The sequence below is a fragment of the Cibotium barometz genome, chromosome 14 (assembly GCF_041138505.1).
Source record: "Cibotium barometz isolate CiBa-2024 chromosome 14, ASM4113850v1, whole genome shotgun sequence".
Classification (NCBI taxonomy): Eukaryota; Viridiplantae; Streptophyta; class Polypodiopsida; order Cyatheales; family Cibotiaceae; genus Cibotium; species Cibotium barometz.
The window spans coordinates 40,016,955-40,033,056 of NC_141059.1; the positions used below are offsets into that span (position 1 = coordinate 40,016,955).

Here is a 16,102-nt window from a genome sequence, read left to right on the forward strand (position 1 = left end):
AATATGTGGGAGTCTTAATTATTATGTTTCTATTTTCTCCAATTAATCTTTTATTAGAATTCATTGCTTCTTGTCATCTTTCTTTAGTTATTCTAGCTCCTTCTCAAGTTTCTCATTCAACAGTTAGTAATTAATATATGTATTCTACTATCTTCTTTTGCTAGTCTTGATCTCTAAAAGCTTCATGCTTCCTTTTCCAAGAATTTATCCTCATTTTGCACCAGATCAAAATGCATCTTCAAGACATAGAGTCCTCATTAGAGTTATTTGATTCACATACAAAAGGAAAGATTGCTAACATAAAGCAAAACGTTACAACGAAGCAACTTTTTGAACACGTGTCACCTATATTAAGGCTGCCTTTGTGTAGTTGTACACTTCTAAGTGACTTGCTTACCATAAGAACCGTTCAAATCATACTTGGATGTTCAATGACTACTACACAAGATCCCATACTTGGATGTTCAATGACTACTACACAAGATCCCATACGATCTCCATGACTATTGGTCGCCTAGTCAAGAAGCTAAAGCCCATGCGATAGAAAGCAGAGGCTACTACACAAGATCCCATACGATCTCCATGACTATTGGTCGCCTAGTCAAGAAGCTAAAGCCCATGAGATAGAAAGCAGAGTCCTTCGCATGTTCTAAGGCACCCCCACATCGAGTCCTTTGCATGTTCTAATGCACCCCCACATCGTGTCTTCTCTAATCCTGCTGGTTGTTCGCTTCTGAATGACGGCTCGTCTTCTAGTTTCAAGACACCTTGACTTTTGTAGATCAGATAAGCACCTCCTATTTGTACCTATATGTCATTGATGAAAGATCCCAATGGCTATACAGCTTTGTCAAGTACCAACCTTAACCATCCTCTCCTTTTCAACCTTTAGGTTTACCATTTGTCATCGGTGCTAGTCAAACTTATAGGCTTTCTCAATCCGTTTTTACAGCATTACGGGATGCTGCATTCATATGATTGATGGACTTTTAGGCCAAACTGATGGGCTTTTTGGACAACTCTGATTAGGTGTGCAAATTAACATGCACAGGCCAGACGAGCGTCCATGCTTCCATTTTATTTAGTGGTAAAAATAACGACTTATACATGCATGCATTCGTTGTTTAAGTAAATTAAATTTGTAAAATTAGAGTTTTGAATATATAGCATATACACACCTATTAACATATTCATTTGAATACTTGTATACATTTGATATAATGTTATGATATACTAGCAAATAGATTTGAAGTAAAACAATTCAACATGGAATTTATGATGGTACATTTAGTATATAGGCAAAAATATATTGAACATAAAGCCTAGGGCAAGTTCATCTCACTCAATACTCCACATGCTTCTGTAACTATCAACAAACAATAGATTTGTGAAACTTTGTAGTGTCACAAACATGATGATCTTTTATCCAAAAAAACACTAGGTAAATATCATTACATTACATCTCTATAAGACCAAGGAAGGTAAACAAATAATAGGTGAACATGGAAAATATCATGGAATAAAATCGGAGCTTCCACAACAATCTAGCAGCAGTAGGATGCTACACAGTGTAATAAAAGGAGGATCTTCTAAGTACCAGAGCTCTGAAAAGAGGATAGAACCAAAACTAGGTATTCCCCATACTCTCTGCTCTTTTGGCCCTCTTTGCTTGTATAAGCTTATCTAATATGGCCGGTTCAAGAGGGACAACATCAAGGCAGCGCTCTGCAGCAGCAGAACAAACCTGCAAAACAAAAGGAAGCTTCAGCACACAAGTTTCCAGACTATGATGCAGAGCAACTGTTTACTGTCTTCGCACCTCATCCAACAGGAAGTGGACAATGGCTTCATCATCAACCTCCTCACGCAAAGGATCCCGCAAATATTGAGTATCCACCTGTATTTGCTGGAATCCACTTCTGCTAAAAGTCTCAAGCCGCACATACTCTTGGAAGCTCTTGAGGCACATCTTGATCACAGCAGATATGACAGACGCCTGCACAGTCATCAAAAGCTTTCAGAAATCCCCTCTTTTCCTTATCCACCGAGGGAGTTGCTCAACAGAGACATCAAACCTGTGTATACTCCAACTTCGTGAAAATCTCCACTTTCTGCTTGAAAAGCTTGGCAACATCTCTTTCCAGCAAACGACTTCTGGCTCTTTGAGAGATGCTTGTATGGTTGTTCCTGTCTTCTCGTAATTGATTGCTTCTTGAAGAGCCCCCACTTCCTGTGCTATCGGATCGCCGATGTGTCCGTACAATCCCAGGTTCAAGCACCTGCTTCACCTCTGTGCGCATGGCTTCAACCTGAATACACATTACTTGGAACTCAAAACCCAACTCAGTTCGAAACTCCAAAGAAGGCAAAGTTGTAAATAAAACTTACCTCCTGTAGAAGCAAATCTACAAACATGCGTACCTCCCGTGGCTCCTTGTACTGCAAGAAGAAAGCATCCAGCTCAAGTAAAATTCTCCATACCAGAGAGGCAGAAACCAAAAGATTCAAGAATTGTTACCTCACCTTGACCCAATTGGGGGTTGTTAAACTTTTCTTGATCAACATAGAAAGCTTCTTGGACCGCATAGATATGTACTGCAAAGCAAAAGGTGAAAAATCATAGTGAGCTTGATATCAAAACAGGAAGTGCTCCAACATCTAAAACAACCATACGCCTAGACACAGCCTACTATTGAAATGAATGTCCACCTCTGCATCTTGTGTACATCTGAGAAAGTGGCACAACATGTGCTCCAAATCATCATAGACAATGAAGCAAACTGTGCCAAGATGGGAGACTTTGAGAGAGATTACAAAACCATTGTCTGGACTCCTTGTGCTTCCCACTCCCTTGACTTGATGATGGAGAATGTGGCAAAGCACTCCCTTATGTGAAGCCAGTTTTGGAGAAAGCCTTGTGAATAATAAGGTTTATCAGTTACAAGTCACTCTTTTAAGAGGCATTTGCCGCTATGATCTTGTAAAGCCGGAAAAGACTCACTTCGGCTATCTCTTTCTCGTGCTTTGGAGGCCTGTACACTACGTACTATTTACTATGTAGTATGAATAGGTGCATTGTGTAATCTTGACGCTAATAAGTGGTATGCGTATGAGTCACAATATATTTCAGACCAAATACTCCCTTCACCGGCTTATTTGCAGCGAGTGAGATGTGGAGCGGGAGCCGAAAGCCCAATGCTCAAGTCATTACTCATTGCATCTTGAGTAATGACTTTTGGGATGAGGCCAAGGGCATCAAGAAAGCTGTTGCACCTCTCTACTTTATATTACGACTCTTTGATCATGAGGGATGCACCATCCGCTTAGTGTATCAATACGTTGAGCAGCTTAAGGAATCCATGACCACCTGCAGAGTTTTGTCAGGGGACAGGTATGACCATTTGCAAAGTTTTATCAAGGGACAGGTATATACTATGCCATTGGTGACTCATGGATCGTTAGGACTCTTAATAGTCTTACACACTCCATATTCCATAACTCACAACTTATATTATCATAGATTGTGGTTTGTAACTTGCATGATTGCCAATCTCTCATGCATTTGGAATGAGAGATGGAATTGGTTTCATAGACCAATCCATATAGCCTCGTACATGCTTCAGCCTTTGTATAGGGTCGAAGCCATTCGAACAATCGTAAGTTGGTCTCTAGCTCAACTTCCTACTTGGATAGGGTCTTTTACGACAGAGGAACTAACCATGTAATCTCTTTTGCCCTTAAGATTGATCATTGTTGTGTTGATTCTTAGTCTTTACCTCAACTTTCAAGCACTTTCAAATTTTGCCTTAGGAGGATGCCATACTATTTACACACAATCGTGATCACTTTGCACCCAAGGTTGGCATAAGGCAAGAGCACAGACAACTTGCGGTCTCTTGGGGGAGATAAATGGACGCCCGACGCCAATTTGTCGATGAGGAGCATTCTCAACAGCCGGAAACACTTTTTTCAATTACTGAGTGGTTACCAACTTGGGGCTCGCACTCACATTCTGCAGAGCCAGATTTGTGCGAGCCGCCCAGCCCAGTCCTTGGCTATTGGACCTTTAGACAAATTCCACCATCCAATCCGAGCCCCAATCTCGGCATTGGGGAGAGCAGCAGCTCATCCTTGATATCAACTTGGCCACTCCTCTCTCCCCCTCCCAAAAAAAAGAAACATTCATACAAAGGAGGGTTTTTAAAAAAAAAAAACCATTTTAGCGTGGTATATACAAAAATATGCAACTTTTGTGCATACCAACATGTAAAAAGGTTTAAAAGTGCTGCAAAAAACACTGAAATTAAGGTAAAACACCATACAAGTGCATGAAACATGAAATGTAGTCCACCAGCCATCATTCAATACAAGGTTTACGAGTGCCGCCAAAACACTCAAATTAATGTAAAACACCATACAAGTGCATGAGGCAAGATCTATGGCTAATGCCAAGGTATGTTGCATGCTGCATAATAAAGAATAACACATCAGAAATATAATAATTAGAAATCTAGTTTCTTAACCATAGTTACCACGGAACGCCGTCCCGGGTATCCAAGGATCTTGGAACGCTCCGGAACGCCATGGAACGTTCCAGGATTTGGAACAGCCAGTGGGAATGTTCCCTCACCCACTTATGGGCCGTTCTGGAAGGTGTGGCCTGGAACATTGCAAACGAAGAGAGGGTTGAGCACGCGAACATGCGCCTGCCACTTGCCTGTCTTTTTTTTGTGCATGCGACGGTTGCCCGCTTCTTGCAACGGCTCTTCGCCTGCTGTAACGATGTCTCATTGCTAAGTCACTTGCTCTACACCTCTCCCCTCCTCTTGTCTCAACGCCACGTTTCCATAGCGGACAGCAGCTGAGCAGCCTGCAGTGTGCACAGTGCTGCTCTTGTCTCATCGCCTGCACAGTGCAGTGGGCAGCCTGCAATGTGCACAGCAGCCTGCACAGTGCCAACACACAGACAGAAGCCTGCATCTTAAGCCCTGCACAGTGCCAGCAGAGCCCATTTTCATCGCCCCCCAGCCTTGTCACTATCCATCTCGACTCCCCAAGCAGCATGGCTCTGAAGTGGTGGGACGAGGTTGATAGCAGCAGCAAATATTCGAGCAAGGGAGGAGCAAGGAAGTGGAGGTGCCGCTATTGTGGCAGCAAGAAGAATGGAGGAACCGATAGAGTCTGTGCCCATCTCATTGGAGAGAAAGACCATGGCATCAACTCTTGCCCTCTCATTCCAAATGCAAAGAAGGCTGCTCTTACTACATACGCAGCTTCATTGGAAGCACCCAAACCGGGGAGGCCACTAGCACCTATGGCATAAGTCGTTTCTTCATCATCAGGCTCAGGACGAGGTGGAGCCCCCTCTCTTCCACTCCTTCCTGGGCTTCTCATGTGGGGCCCTCTGTAGTTCCTTCTCGTGTTCCTGTTCCACAGGCAGGCAGGCAAGCAGGCAAGCCTTGCAGCTATATGGCATCCAGGTAGGAAGGCAAAGGTAGATGCAACTATCGCTCGTTTCTTTTATAGTTGTGGCATACCTTTCAATGCCGCAAGATCTCCTTATTACAAGGAGATGGTTTAGGAGATTGCAAGGTTTGGTCCCGCTTATGAGCCACCATGCTTTGAGGCTTTGAGGACCAAGCTTTTACACGATGAGAAGGCATCCATCGAGCTACCATTGGAGACTATCCAGCAGGGGTGGCAAAAGTATGGGGTCACTCTCATTGGAGATGGTTGGAGGGACACAAGGTCTCGCTCCATTCAAGGCATCATTGCATACTCACGGGGTAAGTCATACTTTGTGAGTTCCATTGACAACTTTGAGGGAGGGAAGACTGCAAAGAGACTTGCCGATATTTGGAGTGAGGCCATTGAGTATGTTGGGGCCTCAAATGTCTTGCAGTTTATTGGAGATGGGAAAAATGCCAACAGGGCAGTAGGAGCAATCATTGAGGCACGCTATCCCCACATATGTTTTAGTCCATGCATTGCCCATTGTCTTGACACTCTCTTGAAGGACATTGGGAAATTGCCTTACTACTTGCTTGTCATTGGATTGGGAAAGTGTGGTGACCTTCATCACGCACCATCATTATATTCTTGCAATCTATCGCAAGAGTGGCTCCAAGGATCTATTGAAGTACTCCGACACACACTTTGCCTAAAACTTCTTGATGATGTTGGAGCGGTTGGATGAGTGCAAGAATGCATTGAGGCAGCTTGTGGTGAGTGATAGAGTGGGTACATTGGCCAAAGTCCCACTCTAGTGCAGGTACAGGTTGTTGTCCGACTATACTCGATGAGAGCTTTTGGGAACAGGTTCATCATGTGCTTGCTATTGTCTCACCTATCATTTGCATGATGAGACTTGTGGTTGGTGATGACCCTTGTATTGGCAAGGTATATGAGGGTCTGGATAAGATGGTGGAGCACATTAGGGAGATTGAGCCAGATGCTGGCAAGTTTGAGGACTTGGGGGAGCTATGCCAGTCACGGTGAGATAGTTACCACTCACATTTGCGGGCAATAGCATTTGTATTGGATAAGGGACAAGAGACTCATGGAGAGGTGGCCAGAGGGTGGGAGAAGACTCTACAGAGATGGGTGCCAGATCAGACTCAGAGGAGAACCATCAAAACTCACTTGGGCTTCTACAGGAACAAAATGGGCCTATTTTCATATGCAGATGCCTTGATAGATAGGTTTGTAGTTGGATAAGCTTTATGGTGGGAGTATTATGGAGCTGACACCCCAGCGTTGCAACAGTTGGTCATTCGAATTCTTAGCCAGGGAACTAATTCCTCTCCTTGTGAGCGCTTGTGGAGCTCATTTGGTCACATAGCATCAGAGAAGAGAAATCGCCTTGGCATAGCAAAGGCGAATGATCTAGTGTTTATTAACACAAACTTGCATTTGCTTAACAAGGTTGTTGGGGAGTTCATGGAGGAGCACTTCATTGGCTTCGGGTATCATAGCAATGATGACTCAGTTGGTAGTCCCAGAGCAGAGGGAGATGCAGTTGATGCGGATTCTGCCGATGCCGCATATGCAAACCTGTCATTCCCATGATTGATCATTCTACTATGTAGTTTTGATTTATCATGTATTATTGATTCACCTGTCCATTTTGGAGTTCTCTCAGTATATTATGTTTTGTACATCTATAATTTCAATGTATTTTGGTTTTTCTTTTTTTAATAAAAAATGAATATATGACGTGGCATTCCCTGTTCCCATTCCTTGGTAACTCTACTCTTAATGTGGAAGATCAAACAGCTCAACAAAAACGTCTCGTACGGTTTCATAAGGTAAGAAACGCATTTCTATGCAATCTGCCATGGGCCTCTCGGTGGGTGGCGATATTCTCCCGACATGACATTCCTCTCATGGTCTTCGCCATCTGGGAGGGTACCTTGCCAGCAGACACAGCCACCTCCGCCATAAGGCCTCCTCTTCGGAGGAGGATTGCAATGATATGAAGCTGTAGGTCCGGGTTATCACTTCCACAACCACAACTCACACATCAACCCTTCTCCAGTCAAAGTTGCAGATGACACCTCTTGGCATCTGCCGCTTTCGGAGAACCGGCCTTTGTCCTATCTTCAGTGGGACCGGGGCAACTGATTCTGGCAGGACCCCTCTCTTCTGCCCAAGCACCCAGGTTTTCCTTTTTTAAAGTACTTAACCAAGCTGAGTACGCAGACCCATATGGTTAGGATTAAGGGCACACCACCCACGGCACGGCATTGGAGTTCTCTCCCATCACCGCAGGACCTTCTCGCGCAAACTCAGTTTTACCACCTTGAGCACCATGTCACAGCGGCCCATGAGGGATGTATTAGGGTGATATGAGAGCTCTCTCCTCATGTACCTAGATCAGATTTTATAGTTAAAGATTTTTGTTATCTTTCTTTATTACTATTTTGTATCCAGGATGTACCTCATGGATATAATGTAATCTTTTGGTCTCATAGGTCATTTTAGCCTTTTGAAGAGGTTAATACAACTCTCTCTCTCTCTCTCTCTCTCTCTCTCTATTGTATCAGATCCACCATGATGTAACTTTTTGGTCTCATAGGTCATTACGGCCTTTTGAAGACGTTAATATAACATTTCATTTCATTTCTCTTCTACAAGTGGCTATGGGACAGTTTTCAACCTACAAAGGTCCCTCTTTATCTTTGTCACCTTGGTCACAAAGGCCTCCCGACCACCGGCGCTTGGCTAGCAATCAGTGGACCCGATCTCTTGCTCCAAGTGCAGAATTCACCAGGAGCATCAGTCCCTTCGAGATTGCCCAAAGGCACAGTTGGTTTGGTGGTGGATCCTCCAACTCTTTACAGCAGAGTGCCCAGGCAATTACTTTGGGACATTGCATAAGCCACAGAGGCAAGCCCAGCCCCTCCTCTATAATGGTGATGGCATACCAGTTTATCTTACACACTTCAGGATCACTGCCATCACAGCATCAATGCCCCGGTGTCCCCTTGCCAAACACCTCATTCCTACACTAACCAAAGGTGGGAGATCATTAGCAACATCTTGGCCTGGCACATTTGGTGTGCTCGCTGCAGCGAGTCCATCAAGGGTACTCTCACTCCTCCAGCAGAGTCCATTAGCTGCATTTTGACGGACATTATCCACACCCTACAAAGACATTGGGATCGATTGGCAAGTGACTCCAACCACATGCAGCAATGCTGCTCGGCCTTCCTGCGTACTTGGAGTACTGGCCCTTTCCTCACTAGCACGGATGGTGACATCACTTGGCACTCTAGGCCCCCCGTGTGGTTTCTCCCCCCTCCCTCCAAGATGATGTCTCCCTCCGAGAGCAGCCAGCCATAGAGGGAGCACCCCCTTCCTTTCTTTGACACTTTACCTCTCCAGCGGGTTGTAATGTGTACCTCTACCGAGGGTTGTAGTCACCCTTGGCTAGACAGTTGATTTTTAACTAATGGCCCTATGGAATGTGGAAAAGCCGTTTCCCATTCTGTGCCGTTCCCATTCTTGATTGTGCATGTACTTGGACATCATGCCGTTCCATACCCTGCTCGTTCCCGTCCCCATCCCCGTCCCGTGCTACTCACGTTCCAGTTCCCCATTCCATGCGACCATGGAGGGCAGTCATGTTCAGAATCCCAACTAAGAATTATTAAAAAATACACTTTAGTTTCTTTAGGGGGAAAAAACTCTTTAGAGCCCACTCACATGTTGAAGAAGTTGTTTTCCTGTTGCTCTGAAAAGCCTGCAGACTTCTGTCGGTACAAATGGAGGCCTATCCTCTGAGCCTCTTGCTCCACCTCCAGTGAATGATAAAGCTATCTCCTGCATCAATCATAAGAATGACCACAAAATCAAACAAGTCAGTTTCACAACACCACAATTTTCAAACTAAGTATCCCTCCCCCTCTTCCTGTCATAATTTGAAATGCAAGAATTTGCTTGTTTACCAATTTCATGTATCACACTAATGTGGAAAGCGTTTAATGTATTGATTTGTGTAAATAAACTAGGCCTCCCATGCCTACCCATGGGCTATGGTGGACCCACGGGCTAGAGTAATGATAAAACAAACTCCCACCTGTGTTCCCAAATAGGCCCCTGTGGTCATGACTAATACATATCAGGGCTCATTATAGCACTACTGTTAGCTGATTTTTTCTGCTCTGGATCTTGTGCAGCTAAGGCTCCAAGATAATAAGATTGCATTACACAAGGCATTGTACTCCTCACCATTGTTACCTCATTCTTATATGAAATTCGTCATTAGAATCTTGCTGTTTGTACTGTAGACTCATACCTCTGTTATCTTTGGAACTGCCATTTGTTCTATATAGACTGAGAAGCGTGCAAGAAGCAGGACAAGCCCACTTGGCACAGGCATCTTTCTCCCATTCTCTTCTGGCATGTTCTCCTGCTTAGAGTTGTCATGTCTTATTGATGTGCACATATTTGAAAAATGATCATTTAGCATCACAAAAAGATCTTGGATGCCACCTTGGACCAGGTCAATATAAAGTGATCGCCAACTAACCATCAGCTTCACTCTATCATCAAGAAGCTCTCTAAGATCCTGCAAAAGACAAGGACATATAATCGCTCAGGACAGACCATACAATATTCTTAAAAGAGCACATCGTAAAATTAAAGCAACACCCAAACTATACCACCAAACTCTACTTATAAGTTACATGCTTGGGTTCCATTACCAATTTCAAAAGAATGCATTCGGTTCTACTATTGGAAACACTAGCCATAAATCTACAAAGTGGTGTGTTGCAAGATTACCATTGTGTTGCAAACATCACTTCAGATGGCATCATATTCGCATATGCACATTCATTTTAAAACAAAATATAGAAGAATTCTGCATTTGGCTCCCAAGGATGGGGTTAAATGTGATGAGCATATTTCTAAGCTTCAAGGACCTTGTGTGACACATCATTAACAGTACTCAAGTTCTCATGGTAAGGCGGTCTGGGGGAGAGCGGGATGCCCAAGCACCAAGCAAACTGCATGTTTTTTTTTTTTTTGGGCACTAGATACAGTTTCGGGTGGTCAGGCATGGAAATTAGGCAATCAAGAACCGGAAATCAGACACCTGCCCCCCCCCCCCCCCCCCCCCCCCCCCCAAAAAAAAAAACTCTCTGTTTAGACTTGATCGCCAGGGTAATGCACCCAGCCATGACTTCTGGCCCTGCTGTGAACTGATGACATTGGCATGTGGTGCCGTGTGCAGGCCTCCATGCCATCCACGTGCACATTCACATAGCCACATGCACGGCAGTCTTCATATCTAGCTGGACACTAAAGATGGCATTCTATTAAGAGTCCATTTATAAGCAAGCATCTCCAGTACCATACTTACACCAAACTGCACCCACCAGATGCATTCTAGGACTGCATAATGTTCAGAGAAAAAAACTACTTATCACAGTACAAAGCAGATTCCTACCCAAAGCACATCAAGACTGCCCTGTAAAATAATGTCTTGGGCATTCATCAGCACTCCCTCCAATGGTTTCCTTCCATCAGCAGTTCCTTCTTCAGTAGTCACTGCTTGCAGCGAATTAGTCACCACAAGAGCACCTGTGTATCCCCATATAACAATACACAACGATCCATGAGATGGCATTCACAAACCCATGTCTTAGCATTTATTTCACTTCTGCCCTTGATATCCTTACTAGTCAATCGATCAAGCAATCCTTTAAATCGCCTGGTCACATGTTGCCTTACAGCACCCTCCGCTGCCTGTTAATTTTTTCCAGTATCCAAAAGAGTAGATATTTTAGCACCTGAGCTAATGGCATGTTGACTGAACAGAAAACAGCAATAAGAGTTGAATCCTAACATATAAACACCTGCAAAGCAAGCATAGGAAGACCTGCATCAGGTAAAACTTCATCAATTTGAGCCATGTCTGTAGAAAAAATCTCTGCAATAAGAAAGATAAAATGTAAATGCAATACAACCATAACAGAAACCAAAAACTACTTGGTTATTAAGCATTCAGCAATATGAATTTCCTTAGGAAATTGAATCCAAACCGCGTGCTTTTGAACCATAAGAAATCAATTGTAAGATTATATTACTTTTAAAAGATTAAGCACCACAAGCTAACTATAGCCAACAAAAAGATGTCAACCCATTCTTCCACCACAAATCCGCATTTCTTCATCAGTATCCCTCAACCCTCTCTTAAGCAAAACGCAACCCATAAGTGACCTGTGAGTAGCCTTGCCGTTAAAAATCATCTGTCCTTCACAGCTAACGGACCAGATAGAAGTGTCAAACAGAGGTGACAAAAATCTGCAGTGATTCCTGTTTTGTGAAATACACAAGAGCATGGTGAGGTAGAGTGAGATTTGGCCATTGTAACTTCATTCTAATGTAAAGAAAATCCTCCACAGACGAGAGGGGAGAGGTAGGAGGAAAGGGGGGGGGGGGGGGAGTGGGAGCAGCACAATGTCTATGTGCATGACTGTCTCTCTCTATCTTCAATTGTTTATACGATCTTGATTCGGTAAACCCTTCTGCTAGAGACTCTGGCATTGGAATCGAAGCTGGCGTTAAACAATGAAATTTTGAGGACAAAAATCTTATCATGATTGTTTGCAGACATTCAAGGTTGAATTGCATTCAAGGAAGAGTGGCACCATGGACAGCAAGGATCCCATAGTAAGAACTATGCAAACTTACATCGAAGAATGCCAGAGTTTACTACACAAAAAAATAAAATAAATGAAAGTTGTCAATTCTTCTACGACAGTAGAGACAAGTGAATCTGCTAAAGCTATACACCCTAGGTAGTCTGGTCCAATGCCAAAATCACGGGTCTTTAAAATGCAATATATCTTGATTGAACCACCTAGTCCTCCACATGAAACACAGGTTTTTTTGGATACTGCAAAAATCCGTAGTAGGCATACAAAGTACAAGGTCTAGTAGAATGGAAACTTCAAATTCAAAGAGGTTAAGCAAACTTAATTTTAAAAGACCTGATTTTGTTTCTTAAAAAGTAAACAGCACAAGTCCTGCAATACGGAATTTTCTGAGGGCAATTGCATGCGTGATCTACAGGGCTAACCTGAGGGCAAAACATCTCAAACGAATGAACATCAACATGCAATCCGGTAGTTTGGTGAAAGATGAGGCCAAAAGCTGGTAAAACAGAGTCTTTTACGGGTGGCCGTGCCCTATTCAATGTGTTGACAAAAAGAGGTGTATATGCTCCCTGCCTGCTATAGGCACATTATGGTCAGACCCGAGTGCCCGAGTGCATTATTTATAGCAGCAACAATAGCCACTATATAAGTGGCACTTGGGTTATTATTGTTCACAGAGTTACTCACTTTGTGGTCTGCCATGGCCCAGGATCACTGTCGGGAACATGATTGGATTCAACGGATCATGGACGGTCACGATGAAGGCTTCAGCAGGCAAGCGTTGGCGGTATACCAATGCGACCGGCATAGTTCGTGGGATTGAAGCCTTAGCCTTTAGCTCGGGGGAGGTTTGCGGACATGAACCTACGGTTGGGTGGTCAGCTAGCCTACACCCCTCTTAGGGGGTTTTTTACTAATCACTCGTGTTTTCCATTTAGGAGATCCGTGGGGTTGTAACAAAATGGTTGTTCGTAAATGACTGAGACTGCCCAGCAATCTATGAACTTGATGGCCTTGATTGTTGGTTATTTAAGCTAGCACACAGGAGCTATCACGGGTGATAGATAGCCATCACTGAGAGAGAGAGAGAGAGAGAGAGAGAGAGAGAGAGAGAGAGATGAAATGAAATGAAATGATATATTAACGTCTATAAGAGGCCATAATGGCCTATGAGACCAACACTGAGAGTACATCTGAAGTTGGTGTCTCATCAAAGAGAACAACTAAATGAGACTAAAAAGTACAATAAACTGATTGTCCTACAGTTATAAGAACAGAACTGTAAGACTCCGAGATGATACTGAGTAGAAAATACTGGAAAATACTAAAAAATGTATATAAGGTAGATCCATGTATGCTGATCGGTTGAAGTGTTGCCCTCTCCTTAGATCAAGTATCCCCGCCATGGGGCTGTCTAGAATGGAGAGGTCGTAGAAGTGAGGTAGGCGCCTCCGATGCTGAGCAATAATGGCTCTGATCTGGTGATGGTGAGGATGCCGTGGTCGGGCTCCTGGTGAGCGTGGCCGACGAGCACGACGTAAGATAATTGCTCTATCAGTGGTGACTCCCTAGGAGCATGGTCGGTGACCTGATGGCCAGGTATCAAGAGGTGTGTGGGCTGGGTTGCCGGTGCCGGTGCCGGTGCCGAAGAAATCTGTCAGGGTCCTCTGTCTAGGTACATCATGGCTCGGCCTCCTATCTGCCAAGAGGGTCTCTCTATGTCTCCTGAGCTCTAGTAGAAACAATCCCAGGCATCTCTGATCCTCAAACTCCATGACCTGCGTAACGGCCCAAAACCCTCTTGGAAGAGGCACTGATATCTCCCTCGGATCTCATACTAGACTGTACATCGGCAAATGTAGTATTCCTCTGTCTCTACCTCCTGGTAGCATAGCTGACAAATGCGGTCATCCAAGATCTGATGCACATATCGCCTTGTCTCAATCCGCAGCTGGTGTGATGAGGTCCGGATCTGTCCAATGGCACAACGTATCAAATGTGTAGGTGTACATCCATGTACGCCGGGCGGGTGATAAAATCATCTGGTGAGAGGTGTAGAAAATGGCTGTTGTAATGAGCCATTTTCGTGCCTAGGGCTAGTCCATGTCCTCTCTGTATCCACTCTGATGATATCCATCCTGATCACGCGGTTTTGCTCTGAGCGGGTGAGATCCAAAAATGGACAATCCAGACTGTATTGAAAGGGTGGTAGTGCCTCTATCCGCAAACCATGTAGGTCAAACCATGATCTCATCTGAGCGTACGAGCAATGAGTACCTCCATCCTCTGCCAATTGTATGGATGAGGTCAATGCCAATCGGGAGTACCTCTGCTGAGGGAGCTCCCATAGCCGCTATAAAAAGGTAACTGCCTGGAATAGGGCCTCGGTTACTACTGGTGGGGCACCCAGCTCAGCCCGAACAATCTCATGTGGTACTGATGATTTGCCCCGAATCATGCGGGCAATCATCATAATCATTTGTCTCTCCATTTGCCTCCATCCCTCATCTGTCCCTCGCTAAGATCTGTGATGTATATTGGGCCCCCAAATTGGAGCTCCGTACAGGAGGGTCGATGTGACAAGTGTATCACAGTTTGTACGTGGCTCCTGAAACTGTATGTGTGCACACTGCCTCTCAAGTGCCCCCAAGGCTGCATGCCCTCGAGCTAATCTAGCTGCTATTGTTGCCTCCTTCAGGGAGAAACGCGGTCCTGTGAAAGTAACTCCCAAGTAGACATATGACCTGACGTACTCTACCGGCTCCCCTCAGAAAGTGAATTGAGGCTCTGATCTCGTCACCCATGCCTGTGTGGTGTTAAACACCATAACCTTGGTTTTCCCAAGGTTCACTGTCAAATCTCTATCCGCACAGAAAGCCTGTAATGCATCCAGGTGTCTCTGTAATCCCTCCGGAGAGTCTGAGATTAGAACAATATCATCAGCATATAACAAGATGGGTATCAACACCCCTGCCAAGCATGCCCCTGGGCCTCCCAATCTGTCTACATAATCAGAGACCGCATCAATGTACAGTCCAAAGAGGGTGGGCGATAGCGGGCATCCCTGCTTCACCCCTATCGTGAAGGTCACCCTATCAGATAGTCCGCCTGGAGCTCTGACTCTGCCTGTCTCACACAGACTCACACAAAGCATATATCCCCCACTACATATCCTCGGGTACCTCAATGTCATGCAATGTGTGCATAAGCCTGGCTTGTGGTACGGTATCGAAGGCTTTGCGAAAGTCCACAAAGCAGCAGTATATCCTTCTCTTCTGTGCCCTGACCTCTTCAATAAGTGCCCGAAGTGTCAGTATGTGATCAAAGGTAGTAAATCTTCTCCTGAAGCCAGCCTGTCCATGTGCTCGATAACCATGCCTCTTTGCCCATCGGCTCAGCTCCGACTCCAATATAGAGCCATATAGTTTGGCCAAGTAACGACCAATCATGATCGTCCTGTAGTTGCCTGGTACCATGGGGTCCCCACTTTTAAAGAGTGGTACAATGATATGCTCTGTCCAGCTTGTCGGGAAACCCTCACAAATGGCACGATTAAACACATGTACGATGGGCGGAGTCAAAGTGTCTCGTGCATATGAGAAGTGCTCTCCAACTAGCCCATCATGATCCTGTGCCTTTCCATTCTGTAACCCCAGTCTATTGCATCTAACACCATCCGCAGTGCTGCTAGCCGGTCTAGCTCCCAGTGGAGGGGGGGTGGGGGGCTGTCCTAGTGCATCATATAGCTCTCTAGCATAAGTATGCCATGCCTCAGGTGCAGTAATCGGAGTACCAGGCTGTCTCTCCTGAAACATCTTCCATGCCCTCTTGATGTCCGTCCCCAAGAAGAGTTGGTAGATCTCCTCCTCTAGCTTAGCCAGATAGGCTCGTTTCTTCCTCCGCACAAGGCGCCGAAAGATCATCCTGGCCTGTCT

The 16,102-nt window shown here is 44.8% G+C and overlaps 1 protein-coding gene across 4 annotated transcripts in view; it reads right to left on the reverse strand.

The window, feature by feature from the left end:
• Window positions 1-1,358: 1,358 nt before the first annotated feature.
• Window positions 1,359-16,102, reverse strand: part of LOC147632018 (vacuolar protein sorting-associated protein 51 homolog) — a 157,257-nt gene continuing 142,513 nt past the window's right edge. For 2 of the 4 annotated variants that reach the window (XM_086808598.1, XM_086808597.1), the window contains exons 11-20: window positions 11,364-11,422; window positions 11,187-11,253; window positions 10,955-11,088; window positions 9,800-10,072; window positions 9,208-9,324; window positions 2,524-2,595; window positions 2,389-2,439; window positions 2,076-2,309; window positions 1,820-1,996; window positions 1,359-1,744 (exon numbers count right to left, since the gene is read on the reverse strand). In XM_086808598.1, coding sequence (XP_086664724.1) covers window positions 1,628-1,744; window positions 1,820-1,996; window positions 2,076-2,309; window positions 2,389-2,439; window positions 2,524-2,595; window positions 9,208-9,324; window positions 9,800-10,072; window positions 10,955-11,088; window positions 11,187-11,253; window positions 11,364-11,422 — 1,301 coding nt within the window. In that variant the 3' untranslated portion in view covers window positions 1,359-1,627. Of the gene's footprint in view, window positions 1,745-1,819; window positions 1,997-2,075; window positions 2,310-2,388; window positions 2,440-2,523; window positions 2,596-9,207; window positions 9,325-9,799; window positions 10,073-10,954; window positions 11,089-11,186; window positions 11,254-11,363; window positions 11,438-16,102 lie in introns of all 4 variants that reach the window. The other 2 variants (XM_086808594.1, XM_086808593.1) reach the window with 1 other exon arrangement.